Genomic DNA, 14,460 nt, shown 5'->3' with positions numbered 1-14,460 from the left:
GAAAACTAAGTGAGAGGATGTAGCCTTACGGTTAGAGCAGTCGACCTCGGAGCAGGAACTGGGTTAGAGTCTCGGCAACGACGCTCAACATTCTGTGATTCTGGGCATATCACTTAATCTCCCCGTGTCGAATAAAAATGAAAAGTACTCTGATACCAGATGTCTCGGGTCTAGTTCGCGCTATAAAAAACTCTAAAAAAAATTTTTTTTTTAAGTGTTTAAGAATTTTTTCAGTACTGGCAAATTTTTATGGGAATACTTTTAAAAAGTTGGTATTTTCCTGACTTAGCCATTTAGTGCCTGCAGCCTGTACTTAATCCACATGACTGGGTGTATATGACAGTCGGGCTTTGTGTATTCCTCCTAGACAGCCACACACAATGGGAGCTTAGGTGTACCTGGTTAGGCCATCACTGGCAAGAAGGGAGGAAGCAGCTGGGCACAGCCCCACTTGCACCTAAATAGGATGTGTCCTGCCTCCACACAAGGAGCTGCATACCATCTGTAGTTAGTCTGAAGCCAGGACAAGGAAGGCAGGATGCCTTCTAAGGGAAACTTGGTACAAGGACTGCCACTCAACTGGACTGCTGCTTTAATGGAAGTGCTGCCCTGCTGTGCTGACCTCTTGCCTGAGGCCAGGACCCCAGAGTGACTCTAAAAGCTAGTCTCTCAGTCTCCTGATCTGAGCCTCAGTGACATAGAAGGCTCCCCAGCATCCTGAACCAGCCCCTGGATACAGCTGCAGCAAGTTCCTGACCCCCAAGAGGTGCCTCTCAGGTCCTGGACCCTTGGTGTGCCTCACAGTTGCTGTAATCAAGCTTTTGGGCTCTTCGAGAGCGGGCCTGTTCACACCAAACTGCGCCGCTCGCATTCTAAATCAGAGTGAGCCGCCTACAGCCAGTCTCTTAGCACCACTGCATTGACTGCTCGTGGAGGACTACCAAAGCAAAGCTCCCGCCTGCCCATCTGCAATGCCTGGCCTGCTCTTCGTGCCACTCCGGCAGCCTCCAACGACCCTCTCCTTGCTCCTCACGCCCCTCTCCAGCTCGAACGGGCTCTTGGCACAAAACATGAGAAGGTAAAAATTCAGTAGGACTAACCTGAGACCGTATCCAACCTGCGTTCCACCGTGGTCAGCCTGAACTTGTGAATTTGATCCGTGTCCAGTGCAACCAGATTGCCTTGGTTGGCACTTTAAGGCACTATTTTACACTTGATTCTTTAAAAATTCAAAACTCGGTCCTACTGATTGGATTTTAGCCATTTTGGTCTTGTTTTATTTATTAAATTTAGCTCTATTATTTTAACTTGGTGTGGAATTCTTTAGTGTGTGGTGATTTCACAGTGTTACTGTTTTAAATGTTGCACATATACTTTACACATTCCTTCTAAATTAAGCTTGACTGCTCTGTGCCAAGCTACCAGGGGGTTGAGCACAGGTTAATCTGGGGTTTGCTTGTGCCTTACCCGGATCAGGATTGTGGTTGCTGCTTGACCAGGGTTCATACCCCAGTCAATTAGTAACCTTTTTTTTTTTCAGACTAGAACAGAAAATAGGCCCGAGTGACAAATTAAAAGTGGTCCCCATTAGTGAATTAGATAGCTAAAAAAGTGGCCTATCTTTACAAATGAAGGCAAAGACATGCTGTATAAATGTTTTTTAAAGTACAAAAGACTGCATGCATCTCAGCTTGTTGCAGGCAATGTTTGTTTTATTATCAAGGAAATTAACAGTAACAACCAGCCCAGCAGACCATAAAACAGGTCCACATACTGCCAATATCCAGCCCACACACTGACCTGTCAGACCAGCCCATCGGGCACTGCCTGATTACTGTAGAGGCCAGTCCTACCCTTCATGCGGCAGTGGAGGAGCAAATTATGTGTCAGGGTAGACTGAATTATGTGACAAGAAAAGGCAAATTATGCAGCATAACACAGCACATTTTGTGACCTTACTTCATTGTTTTGACATTTTTACTCAGGTTAGCACTGTCTGGACAAAGGTTTCACCTTGTTTGTTCCAGCTTAACGCCCAAATACAGTAGTAAGCAACAGAAAGGTGACCAGATCGCCTTTGCAAAGGGTCTTCCGCTGCACTGCATCACGTGTCACACATTTTTTAAACTTATGATCCGTCTGAGCTAGAAATAAAATATTTTTTTGTTAAAATCTACAGATTATGCAGGAGATTATGGAATCTGTCGCAAATGCGGCAAAGCCATAATTATGTGGAAAATGCTACAGTTGCAGAATCACATAATTCCAGTGGCCCTGCCTATAGACCAGTTCGACCTTGCAGTGGTCATAAGTTGCGGATTAGCAAATGCTGTAAAACAAAATTTAGTAGATAGTAGATGGTAATATGTTCATGGAAAAATAGAAAACCATTACATTTATAGAATGTATTAAATCTTTGATTTGAAATGATTTATATCGGTTATAAAACATGAAATATTTTGGCTGCCACAGTATTACGTGAATGGCTGATTGTATATGGTACATTGTTGAACAAATTAAAAAAAGCGGGGTTTGTGAAATGTGTCCAACCGGAATATTTAAGCATGTAGTGACAATTATTCACAAATAAACCATTGGTAGTAGCAATCCCTGAAGGGAAAAAAATTGTCTTCTGTCTGGCACGGAGAAGCACACGGACCCGTGTGCCTTTCATCTACCCTGGCGCGAGAGGGGACCGACTTATCAAGGTTTGGCCCCGATCGACAACAACAGTTCATTTTGCTCTACCGCCAGAGGAATTTTGTTTACAAAACTACGAGGGCATTACTGGCCAGAGTTGGGGGTTCTAAGATCTTTGGTGCATCAGTTACAACAATTGACAGCACTTTTTAGGACTACTTCATGGGTTTATCGGTGGACATGCCAACTATTCAAGGAGGTATACTACTAGAACTACACTTCTGTTCATGTTATCAACATTATTTATTTGGACACTACTAACAAGGAGGACCCGTTGCGTCGTGGAACCCCGGCTTATGTTACATCCATTCTGCCTTGAAAAAGTCAGAATACTGATTTGTACCGACGAAATATGTGTTGGCTCCAAACAACTGCTGGGATTTTGTCGTACATAAATAAATGAGTTTGTTTTTTCAATGGATGTGAATCGTGGATTTTGTAGTTTATAAATAAACAATGAAACACACCAATAATTTAGGATGAACTTAAATAGATATTAAAACATTATTTTACAGTGCACCACTAGTTACGTATTGTTTAAATACTCCTTAAACAGATTAGTTTCAATCCCTGCTTCCCAGCTTGAAAAGTCTGCATGATCCAGGGCAGTTCTCTTCATTGTACCGCCCTATCCATGATCATCACATTTAAACGCACCTTGAAATAATTCAGTTCTGGGAGAACACTGTACAAAAACCTCTCTTATATATGGTTATAATGTTATACCATCTACAACAGTAAAGGCTTTATACAGCAGTCACAACAAAAACAACTTGCTTCACAGGTCACCAATCAAATCGTCGCCTGGGCATAAGGACAAAAAACAGAAGATACCCATCCAGTGGCTAAATTGCACAGTGGCTGATCAGGAAACCTGGTTTTAGGTCAGGTTTACCAGCTTAATCAAACTGTGCGACCCTAGACCCTTGCTTTATTTCACTGTCTCCTATTCCATGATCATCACATTTGAAAGCATCTTGAAATAATTCAGGTCCGGTGCGCACCGTACAAAAACTAAAGGTGTTTGCCTTTCTGTGAGTGATATCTTAGCCGGCTCTCACTGTGTCTTTTGTCTTTGTTCTCATTTCCAGGTGTATCTCTCCTTTGTGTACCCGAATGATTTCACAAGGCTCACCCACATGGAAACTGAAAACAAATGCTTCTACCGAGAGTCCCCTTTGTACCTGGAAAAGTAAGACTGACTTTGTATTCTCTGTCTTTGGAAGTGGCCCCAGTCCTGAGAATAGGCTATGGTAATCTGAGCCTCTCTGAAAGGAGGTGTGTGGGTGTACATGAGATATTCTAGAAAGAGAACCTGTGTTTGGTAGCAGTTGGGAATCATTATTTGTGAGATGGGCGGGGAAATTGAGGGAGGCCAGATTGGTAGGTCATTCGGAAATTGCTGCTCGACAGTCATTCAGCATCTGAAAGTCGATACAACTTTTCCCTTTCAGCATAAGTCACAGGCTGCGGGATAAGGTCATCGTTTAGAGTATATTGCTTGGGCTGTGTGAAACAACATTTTTAGGGTTCTGAACACTTGGGGCTAGTGATGAGTTCAAGACAGCTGTAGATGGCACGCTTTACTTGCATCATGCATTCCATGCATTGTGTCAGAAAAAACTCTGCTGGCAAAGGGATGGGTCAAGGAGGTCATTTATGCCGGGTGATGGCTGTAGAAAATGTCTGAAGGTTATTTTTGTCTGATGCATGCCAACAGAAAACTGCTTGTTTTGTAAGACCGTGTATACCTATATCAGGTCCTGGACAATGTCAGAATGGATTTATATTGGGATGTAGGAAATGCTTTTTATATGGGCACAATACTAAGGAACTTGCTGAAGGAGCTGCAGCAGTCTCGTTCAGAGCAGCGGGAATTTGGGCAGCTTAAAATGGCAACATTACTTAAGCTTTGTGAGGCATCAGCAGAAGTGAGATTGATGATGTGGTAATTAGACCTAAGGTGAGGAATGCCTGTCAATACATTTCTAGAAATTAATGCCTAGCTGATTGTAGTTTGCATCCAAACTCCTATCCATGGGTTTTATTCTGAAGATCAATAAGGAACTGTAGGAAATTGGAGTAATATGTGCTGTGGGGGTTAGTCTTCAACATATAATACTATCACGATACCCTAAAGATGGTCCTTGTATTTACACTAATAAATCCTTATTTCTGTCCTGGTAGTGTGGTAAAGAGCAATCAGGCTTTACTAGAGGAACATGTGGTAAGCATTTCAGAGTACCAACATGGATGATAAGTTATTGATACTACTCAAAAGAAATCCAACAGAACTTTATAAAAATAGGTGTATTTTAGCTTCATTTAGACACTAAAACAAATGGAATAGCATACATTCAACCAGAGATTTTAGAAGTAACATCAAGACATCAATGCAAAATAATACATTGAAAATGTAACATCGCGGTCATTTGGAAAAACCACTAGTGACAGTCGGTTACTTGCAGGTCGAGGTTGCATTGTACCCTTGTAGGTTAAATGTGATGTGGGTCCCTTGACCAAGCCATTGTAGTCAATTCAATTTCACCTGGCTGATAGTGCAGGGTGCAGAGTTGCTCTGGCTGTCCCTAGTGCTTAACGGGAGCTGCTAAAGAGCTTCTTTTACCACTAAGAAGATGTAAAAAGACAGCAACGGAGTGGTTGCTGACATTAGTCGAAGGTTTGTTTGAGTTCCCTCTGAATGGAATGTTGAGTACAGTGGTCAGTTGCGGGACTGGTGACCAACAAGCCTTGGCAGCGGTAAGCAAAGGAAGAAATAACTTCAATGTCCTGTGGTCCAGGGGAAAGCGGTAGCTGCCTGTAACTACGTAGAAGACAGGACTACAGCTTCCAGAATGCACTAGCCCAGGATTTGGGCAATACCTCGGAGGGCCTGCTGGCCAGCGATTCTCAGATACGGACCATTGTTTTATCTGCAGTTTGCAGGGGACTATTGCCACTAGTCAAGAGGAGCCTGAGGGTGCTTTAGGCTTCCAGAGGGGTCTCTCTATCTGGGAGAACCGAGAGATAGCCTAGGACGTGTTTCGATCAGGCTGTTTCAAGAGCGTTGCCACAGGTGCAGAATATCCCTCTTTTGGTATGTGCAGGTCTTGTTGTCACAGGAGTGAGTCACTATTTCTGTCCTCTGATGCAGGTTGTTCATAATTGAGGTTCTGGTGTCAGGGGAGTCCATTAAATCCTAGAATTAGGGGAGTCAGGGGTGTGGGAGCTAGTAGCCAATGGGCAGCTAGTCCCTGCAGCTATTCCTTTCCTGAGGTGACCACCTGCGGAATTGTAAGACGTCTTTTCTACCCAGAACCCTCTATTCTGCTACTTCTAAAGATGGCAGAAATCTAAATTTAGTGTACAGATGAGGCTACTCCCCCTGGAGGTGTGACTAGCCTTCTGGGGGTGTACACCTCCTTGAATAACTAATTTCCCTCCTGGCTGGGTGCAAATGTGCCTGGGGCAGGGGGGGGCTGTTTCCTCCACTGGAGGTCAGCCCTGATGCATATCAGAGGCAGGGCAGCCAATGAAGGTCACCACCTTGATATGCCACTTCACTAGCCTGCTTTGGAGGAGGGAGTTGTAACCTCCTTCTGGCCCAAACTTTTGTTCCTGACTCCTGGGAGTGATCAAACTGCCTGGCAGTAGGACAGAATTCTGTCTTGGCGGCAGCAAACGCAGGAAGCACGGGGTGGCCAGCCAGGGCAATGAGAAGCTGGGGCAACCAGGTGGGCCGCCTCTAAGGTAGCAATCTGGGTGCATGTGACATCACCCAGGGCACCAGATTTGTGGCAGGGGTAAGAAGGCACGTTATTGGATACCAAACATGACCTAGTCCGGCAGTACCATAATGGAGCTGCCAACCTCGAGAATGCCCCGGTGGCAGCCCATGTTTTGCTATGGACTGCTAACACTTACAGTATTTTCCAATGAAGAACACCACTATAGGGACATATAGGCTTGCAGTTCAATGTCTTCACCTTTAAAATAATGCACTCTGATCACTACACCACCCCGGTTTGGACCCAGCCATATGCATATCAGTCTTGACCCTGTTGCTTGTGGGAACAGTCCAGCTCGAACTGCCAAGCCAGGTCCTCCCTGGACCGGAAACAAGCATCCTGGGAGCGGTTTCAAGGAATCACCCTTCATCAGCCAGGCTAGCTTTAATCCAGTGGTGTAGTGAGCACGGGACCCACATCTGGGCACACCCTTCCCACTTAGGGCGACGTATGCAAAAGAAACCATTGATGGACGGAATGCTGGAAAATGCAAATACTCACCCCCAGTCACAAGGATCTGGGTTAAATCCGTCATTCTTTTGCTCGCCGCACCACCCCGGTTTGGACCTAACAATATGCAAATCAGTCTTGACCCTGTTCCTTGTGGGAACAGCCCAGCCCGAACTGCCAAGCCAGGTCCTCCATGGACCGGAAACAAGCATCCTGGGACCGGTTTCAGGCCCAGATCTCTGTATTGGGGTGAATGTATGACATTGTTCTGCATTCTGTCCATCAATTGTTCTTTTTGTATAGTTTACTGGGGTCACTCAGGGTGGCATAAAACTGTATTGCAGCCCTGGGGATCTCTGGTATCTTATACTAGGCTCATAACCATCAGCATTTGGAACAAAGAGTGTGGGGGCTGAGCATTTAAAAAAGCAACTTTCCTATTAGAGAAAGAGTCTTGAATGTCAATTTGGTACTTGACCATAAGTTAGTGATTGTATCTTATAAAGTCTTGATTAAGTTGGCTGATCCTGTAATAAGGTAACCCTGGTCATCCTGACCAATTCAGAACTGTTGTATATGAGAAGCCTGAAAACTGATAAGATTCAACTAACTAACTAAATTCTCTGTTTTATTGTCCAATGCTCCTAACACCACTGCATGGTTATCAATGGGATATATGGCCATATGTGGCAAAACAGTTAAATTTGGAAGAATAATATTTTGATCACTGCATTAATCTGAAAATTAAGACCTAGAGCAATCTCCAACAGAATGTCTTGAGCTTAATTCTGTACATAGATACCCATTATTCAACATAGTGGTTACAGCGTCCACAACCCGAAAACTTCTATTTTGCCCCAGTTCAACCGAAAATGGTTTGATATTTGCAGGCTTAGAACTACGGGCTGTGTCAGAAAGGCCTCCGATAGTGATCAGATGAGCTTTGTTGCTGAATCAGAATAAGGGGATCTCTCCCAGCACAATTCTCTGAGCTCTGGTAATCCTTTGTTTTTTCACGTGAAAATGTGTGTTTATTCTTCAATGTGTCAAATGCTTCCCAAACCTGGATTTAGAGCATTTGCAATTGAGACACTGTGTTGTAATGGTTTGCTTTAGTTGCTTAGATCTGTAGCAGTTTCACACTCTTTGCAGATAGGTCATTTCCTGCTGTCTGCCTCTAAGATCAGCTCACAGCCAAAACATAGCAGCCGGTAATTTCATTAATGTACGATCTGGCAGTTTTGCTTCAAGTCATGCATGTTGAAGCTTAATGGTTGCATTCTTCAGCCATTACCTGCAGGCTACATCTTGCGGTTACTCGCCTAAATCTTCTGCTGCAGTTCTAGGTGTAATGCCTGAATCTGGCATTCACTGTTGGCCTGTAGGTATGTTCCATCTTCTGTATGCGACTTAGACTAGATTCAATGGCTTTGTCTAATGTTAATACTTTCTGGCAAACATATCTTTGTGAAATCTATAGCTATTTACGGAACCTTTCCTGATCTGACTGCAGCTGACCTCACCTAATAACCTTTAGTGCTACTTGCATAGAATACCCCAAGCTGTCAGGTGGAGATACTTGGAGCACCTGAGGACATTTTTAAACGTTAACATCATTGGATGTGCCATTTCGTTTATGCTTGTAGCATAGCCTGAGACCTCTCTTCTAAAGTGATTGTAGGGTTGCACATATGTGGACCTATCAAAGATACACATGCTACGTAACTGTTTTTCTCTATCGGAGATCTTCATTAATATTCATAAACACTGAATGGTCCCAGAAAACTCTTAAAAACAAATAGAAATCACTTCATAAACAAAATGGCCACGGAAAGACAGCAATTACTTTACAGTTGTGTGCTTATAAAAAAAATCTCAAATATTATACAATGGCATTTAAAGCGGCCTTACTACCAACAACATTCTTCCTTTCAAGAGTAAAAGTCCGAAAGAAAATGTTCTCACACACATGCAGCCGAGCATCGCAAACATCTACACGGTCACATTAAGGCTGCCCAAGGACATCCACTATGCATGCAAGCAGCACACTGACGGCTAGACATCAGCTCAAGTCTGTAAGAAGGATCCTAGAACACAGGGCTTTACCCTATTATATTCTTTTTACATGTAATTCTTCTTCAAGTAAATATTTTTACCACCGGATGACAGATGATAGCTTCTTCCAGGTATATTTTAGGTCACTAGATGTTTTACTTCAGATCCTGCACATTTGGAGTGTCCTTTATCTCTGCTAGGAATTTGGTAAGAGGGAATTAATAAGGCATTGTATATACTTGTGCTTTGTTGACACTGTCATTTTGCTCAATTTATGTGAGATGAGGTTTCTCTGAATTTCATTGAGAAGTTTAAAGTAAAAAATGTACAGCCTGTTGCTAGGCTGTAATTATTATTCTTTTAAAACCCAGCTCCCTATACCATTGTGACGGTCAGTGCAGCAAGCTGGTCATTCATATTACTTCCCTCAGTTTTGCTAACCTCCTATTGTCAAATGTAGTTTTCAGCCATTTAACCTTATTATTCAACGCCAGAGTGGGCTGTCGATGTTGGGAGAGTGATGTGGCACAGGCTGTGCCTCCATTAAGGTTCCAATGAGGCTTGCTGGAAGGCCTCAATGTTGAGGGAAATGTTTGACGTTGAGACTGCTGATTTTCGAAACCCTCGATGCCAAATGGAATGGTGAACATTGTTGAATGCCTGGGATCATATTCTATTGTTGAGGTGACTAATTCGACATTGGGGGAATAAAGTGAAAAATACAAAATTCTGTTAATTGGTTGTCAGTACTAGAAGAAGAAAAAAACGTAGTTGTGTATTTAGGAGTATAGAATATGAGAGAACCATTCTTTGCTTTGTTTAAACATTTTTTTTAGACATTGTTAGTAAAAAAAAAAGAGATTGTTGCACAGGGATCGGAATTTATTTGTGAGCTTGTAATGAGTGCTAGAGTAACTTACGTTAAGATGAGGCACATGTAGAAGAACATGTTCTGAAGCATGAGAATCACAAATATGTCTGGGCTCATGAACAAGTCTTAAGAAGTCTGGGTTATTCCTCAAGTGTAACCCTTATGAAAACCTGCTAAGATCTATAGATACAACACTGACATCCTTTGATGCATCCTGCCAAGTGTTGCACAATTTCACACATTATTAGGATAGGAATCTTTACCCTGTCCACCGACCACAGGCGATAATCTGCCAGACCCCAGGGTTCCTTGTCCCATGCTCACCCTAAACGCATAATGGGAGAGCCTCAAAAGGTATGTGGCCTGAGGATAGCCATTCATTTGAGGAGCAGTCACGGTCTTCAATGCTACACTTTTATTTTGCTCCCATCTTCACATCTCTTGTTGTGCCTGTGGAAGTGCCAACCTTCTCCTGCTTTGGTTGTAGAAAGGCACCATTCGAGTCTCTCATGAGTACTGCTACAAGGGCTCCACTGTGTTCTCGGCGAGCATGCGAGTAGCAGCAGAGGAAAATTAAACTTGCTAGTACTACATTTCTCCCATTTCCTGTATGGTGGAGTCCATACAAAGTGCCATAGCTGTGTTACCTGTTTTTAGTTTCAAAATGGACTAATTGCATTGCGATGTGGTCACTGTGTTCCGGTGAATAATGCTGTTGTGGTTTAAGTGTGTGAGTTTGGGATTTTGTTCAGCTCACTTTGACATTTGTGTGGCATACAGATCTCCTTCAATAACTCCAACTTAACAGCCTGTCTCCTTCTAGGTTCGGATTTTACAAGTACATGAAAATGGATGAAGACGAGGAACATCAGCTGAATATTTTCAGCTTCCTAGACTCAGACCGTGAGTAGTGGCACCGAATGGGGTTTTTTAAGAGCTCAGAGGAGTGTGTCTTGCAGACGTCATATATTGTACCCCAGTCTTTTACAGCCTCCCCTCAATAAGACAACAGTTCAAAGGGTAACCCATGCAGCTTCATGCTAATGCTATAGTCATCTCAACTACCTCATTAGGTCTCTCTGGCAGCTGTCCACGCAATGTATGAGATGACGCTACCACCACAGCAGCTTAATAGATCACAGCAGCGACCCAGTGCGTCACCTCTCACCTAAGTAGGTCTGTCACTAGTGGCAGACTTACCACACTGATGACTCCAAGTGGGTTCGTTTTAGGATTTATTATAGAAGATACAGCTCTATCCGTGCAACGGAGGAGGTTGCAACAACATCAAGTCTGTCAGATCAAATGATTGTGTTCTTACAGAACTGGACACATTCTACACTCCACTCTTCTACACCAACATTCTACTTTATGCAGGCACACGCCAGCATACCAGCATTTCACAGCAAGCCCAAAACACCATACCAGATGATTATCTCATCCGAGGAGATGCACACACATACATACACACACTTGCCAAAGTCCGCTTTAATGAAGGTAAATGCTCTTTGCCCGTCTTTTTGAGGAATATCTGTGTCTCTCCTGTTTCCTACTCTAGTCTGACGTCAGTTAGATCTCATACACTTCTCATCTTGTCATCTTCCTGCCCTGCATTTTTGTTGCTCTGTGGTTACCCCTTCTACTTACCTCCAGCCCTCATTTTATATCTGAAAAAGAATAAGGCACAAAAATGGTGGGAAAGGCTGCTTTCAACTGTTGAAGAATTCTTTGTTTGACTACCTGTATTCCAAATATTGTTGAGTTGTTGGAAGGTTTTTGGCATTTTCGTAACCTTTTCAGTTATACATGCCACGGAGATGGAATAACTTGCCCTATGGCATATTTTCATAAAATGGATATGCAAAAAGATCTTTCAGTCAGGTACAGTTTTTGTCACTCTTTTTGTCCAGAGATTGCTCATTTAGTAAACTGCTATTATTTTCTCTTTTTGTTCCTACTTTTCGGTCACTATTGTACATTAATGCCAATTCATTTAAGTTTTGTTGATTTTTTTTTTTTGCATTCAGGAAAAAGCACCGTGAAAAATGTTTTACTTGCATTCGAAGTAAAAGTCTTCTGATCATGTCTGTTGTGAATTGTTTCAGCTATTTTGGCAGGAGATGACGAGGATGCAGAGGAAGAAGGACCTGAAAGCCGCGAGCCCACAAACCCACCCCCGCGGAAGAGTATACCCGAAAAGAGGGAAACGCCATCCCTGATGACCAAGGACTATGGTGATGATGAGGACGATTATATTTTCCGTCGGACAGAGAGGAGGTTTGATGAGAGTGTAACCATGGATGGCTGGCAAAAGCAGGGGACCAAGGGCCTTTCAAGCCGCAGGGATGCCACAAAAGCCACAGACAATGGTGTCCTGGATGACCAAATTCACGTACCCTCCCATCAACAAGCCTTGGTTGGACGAGCTCTGTCTTGGGTGCCAGGTGAAGATGAGAATCGAGTCATAAGGGAACATGGCAAGTTGCCCAAGCATGGCCACAGTAGCCCACAAACACTACAGCAACACGTTTCCATTCCCATTGTCATCAGCTTGGCAAAGCAGGCTGCAAACATGTCTACTGCATCAAGAAGTGACGGGAAAGAGTCCCAAAAAACTCCAAGGAAAGTATATGTTACACGACTGAACCCTGGCAAAAGTAAGTCACCAAAGCGCGAGCCAGCTGGTTTTCCTGGAATGCTGCTGTACCCACGAACATTGAGGAGAAACAGCCAGACCTCCAAAACATCAGAGCGTAAATCTGTCAATGCAGGTGAAAGTAAAGCAGGTTGGTTTGCCCGTGAGGCAGAGGCCAGACCATCCATGAGAAAGCGTTCAGCAGCAGAGAGAAGAGCCAACAGGCGATGGAATCGAGCAGACAGCCCGCAAGAGCAGCGTGAGAGAGTGCAGGAGAGCATCCCGCCCATGGAGACAGAGTTGTTCAGCAGGGAGCGGCCAATGCTGACCACAACCCTGCTGGCAGATGTGCAGGAGTACAACTCCTCTGATGCCGGCTTAGTTGAGGGGGCACAGGTGACCTCCTTCATGAGAATGTCTCAGGTCACAGAGTCGCAGCAGGATGAAGATGATGAGGGGCAAACAACGAAGGAGGCAAAAGAGGAGCTTGCTGATTACAGCTATGAGGACACAGACCTGCAGCAAAACTGGCTGGAGGACACCATCAACTGGCAGCGCACCTTCAGTGTGACGGCCGTGGACTTTGAGATGTTGCGCTCTGACTGGAATGACCTGCGATGCAACGTGTCCGGGAACTTGCAGCTGGGAGAGGGCGAGGTTGTCGATGTCGTTGCACAATACATGGAGAAGCTTAATTCAAAGAATGGAGGGTACGTCATATTAATGGACGGGGACAAGGGTGAAACAAGGGAGGAGGGACACAAGGTGAGTGTGACCCAAGATAATGAGTATGTGAGATCAAGCGATTAACAACCAGGGCAGAGTGAGACCAGGAGTGAGTGAGGCCAGAGGGTAATGCATGAGTGAGACAAGAATAAGATTAAGGTTTCCACCCTTCTTCAAGAACACTAATCAAAGGGTGACCTACAGGTTAGAGTTTCGGTCTTTAAGTCCAGTACTGTCATCAAATAAAGTAAATAAGGTTTATTACTTAGGAAACGTTGCCTTTCGCAAACCGAAAGAAAAAATATATAATGGCCATAAAAGAGACAATAATACAATTAAGATTCAAAATAGGTGAGACAATACAAAGAAAATGAGATCAGAAAACACATTTCCCTAAAATGTAATACCATTCGATGCATTTTTATGGGGCCCGAGTTTTTCTCCCTTTCTGCAAGCCTTGGGCAACATGGTGTTAATGCTAGGAGACCGAATTAATTGGACAACGTTAGGCATTACAGAGAGGTAGATTAGGTATCCAGATGCGATCTTTCAGTTGCCTTCAAACATCGCTGACAAAGTGACAAGTGCATACAGAACGAGAACAGGACTTAAGCCTAAAATCTATACTGACTGCAGAGAGCTGATTGCCAAGGGAAATCCCAGAGGCCAGGAAGAGGGAAAAGGGTTTCTCCTTGGGTTGCGAGGTGGGATGGGGTCTTGCAACTAAGGACTTAAGCTGTAGGGAGGAGATGGAGTTAGTCATGCTGCTCAAACCAGAATATAGTCAGAACCAGATGAGTAAGTAGAGCAAAAAAGAGAACATGCATTACTTGGTATGCATGAAGTAGTGGTTCAGGGTTCAGCACTAATTATGCCCAATGTGTTCCCAACTTACAACCAACTGTTGATTCAGGTTGTACGACTGTGATAAGTAGACTGAACGAGGAGGAGAGTCTAGATGAAACTTGGGATGTGCTCACCAAGAATCTTCGGACTGCTGAGAGGTGGTTTGATTGATGGGGGCATAGTTTTAAATAGAACATACCAGCGCAGCTCCCTCCATCAGGGCCGTGTGCCGCATAGGAGAATTGAGCAATAAAGACGATGGTCGAGCACAGTGGAGAACCTTCCAGCCTATGGCGCTGCCTCTTCAATATGTTAAAGGAAGCACCGACCAGTCATTCCATATCCTTCTTTCCTCTTCGACCATTACCACTCGTCATACTACTTGTGGT

General features: G+C 43.8%; 1 protein-coding gene across 1 annotated transcript in view; it reads left to right on the top strand.

Annotated features, from left to right (window-relative positions):
* The window catches only part of B4GALNT4 (beta-1,4-N-acetyl-galactosaminyltransferase 4), an 841,437-nt gene that overhangs the window by 702,763 nt on the left and 124,214 nt on the right, over positions 1-14,460 (top strand). Inside the window, exons 12-14 of the mRNA XM_085644956.1 lie at positions 3,792-3,892; positions 10,688-10,767; positions 11,970-13,209. Of these exons, the coding sequence (XP_085501082.1) occupies positions 3,792-3,892; positions 10,688-10,767; positions 11,970-13,209 (1,421 nt within the window). The remainder of the gene's footprint in view (positions 1-3,791; positions 3,893-10,687; positions 10,768-11,969; positions 13,210-14,460) is intronic.

The sequence above is a fragment of the Triturus cristatus genome, chromosome 3_1 (genome assembly GCF_964204655.1).
Source record: "Triturus cristatus chromosome 3_1, aTriCri1.1, whole genome shotgun sequence".
NCBI classification, from domain to species: domain Eukaryota; kingdom Metazoa; phylum Chordata; class Amphibia; order Caudata; family Salamandridae; genus Triturus; species Triturus cristatus.
This window is presented reverse-complemented; position numbering and strand designations above follow the sequence as displayed.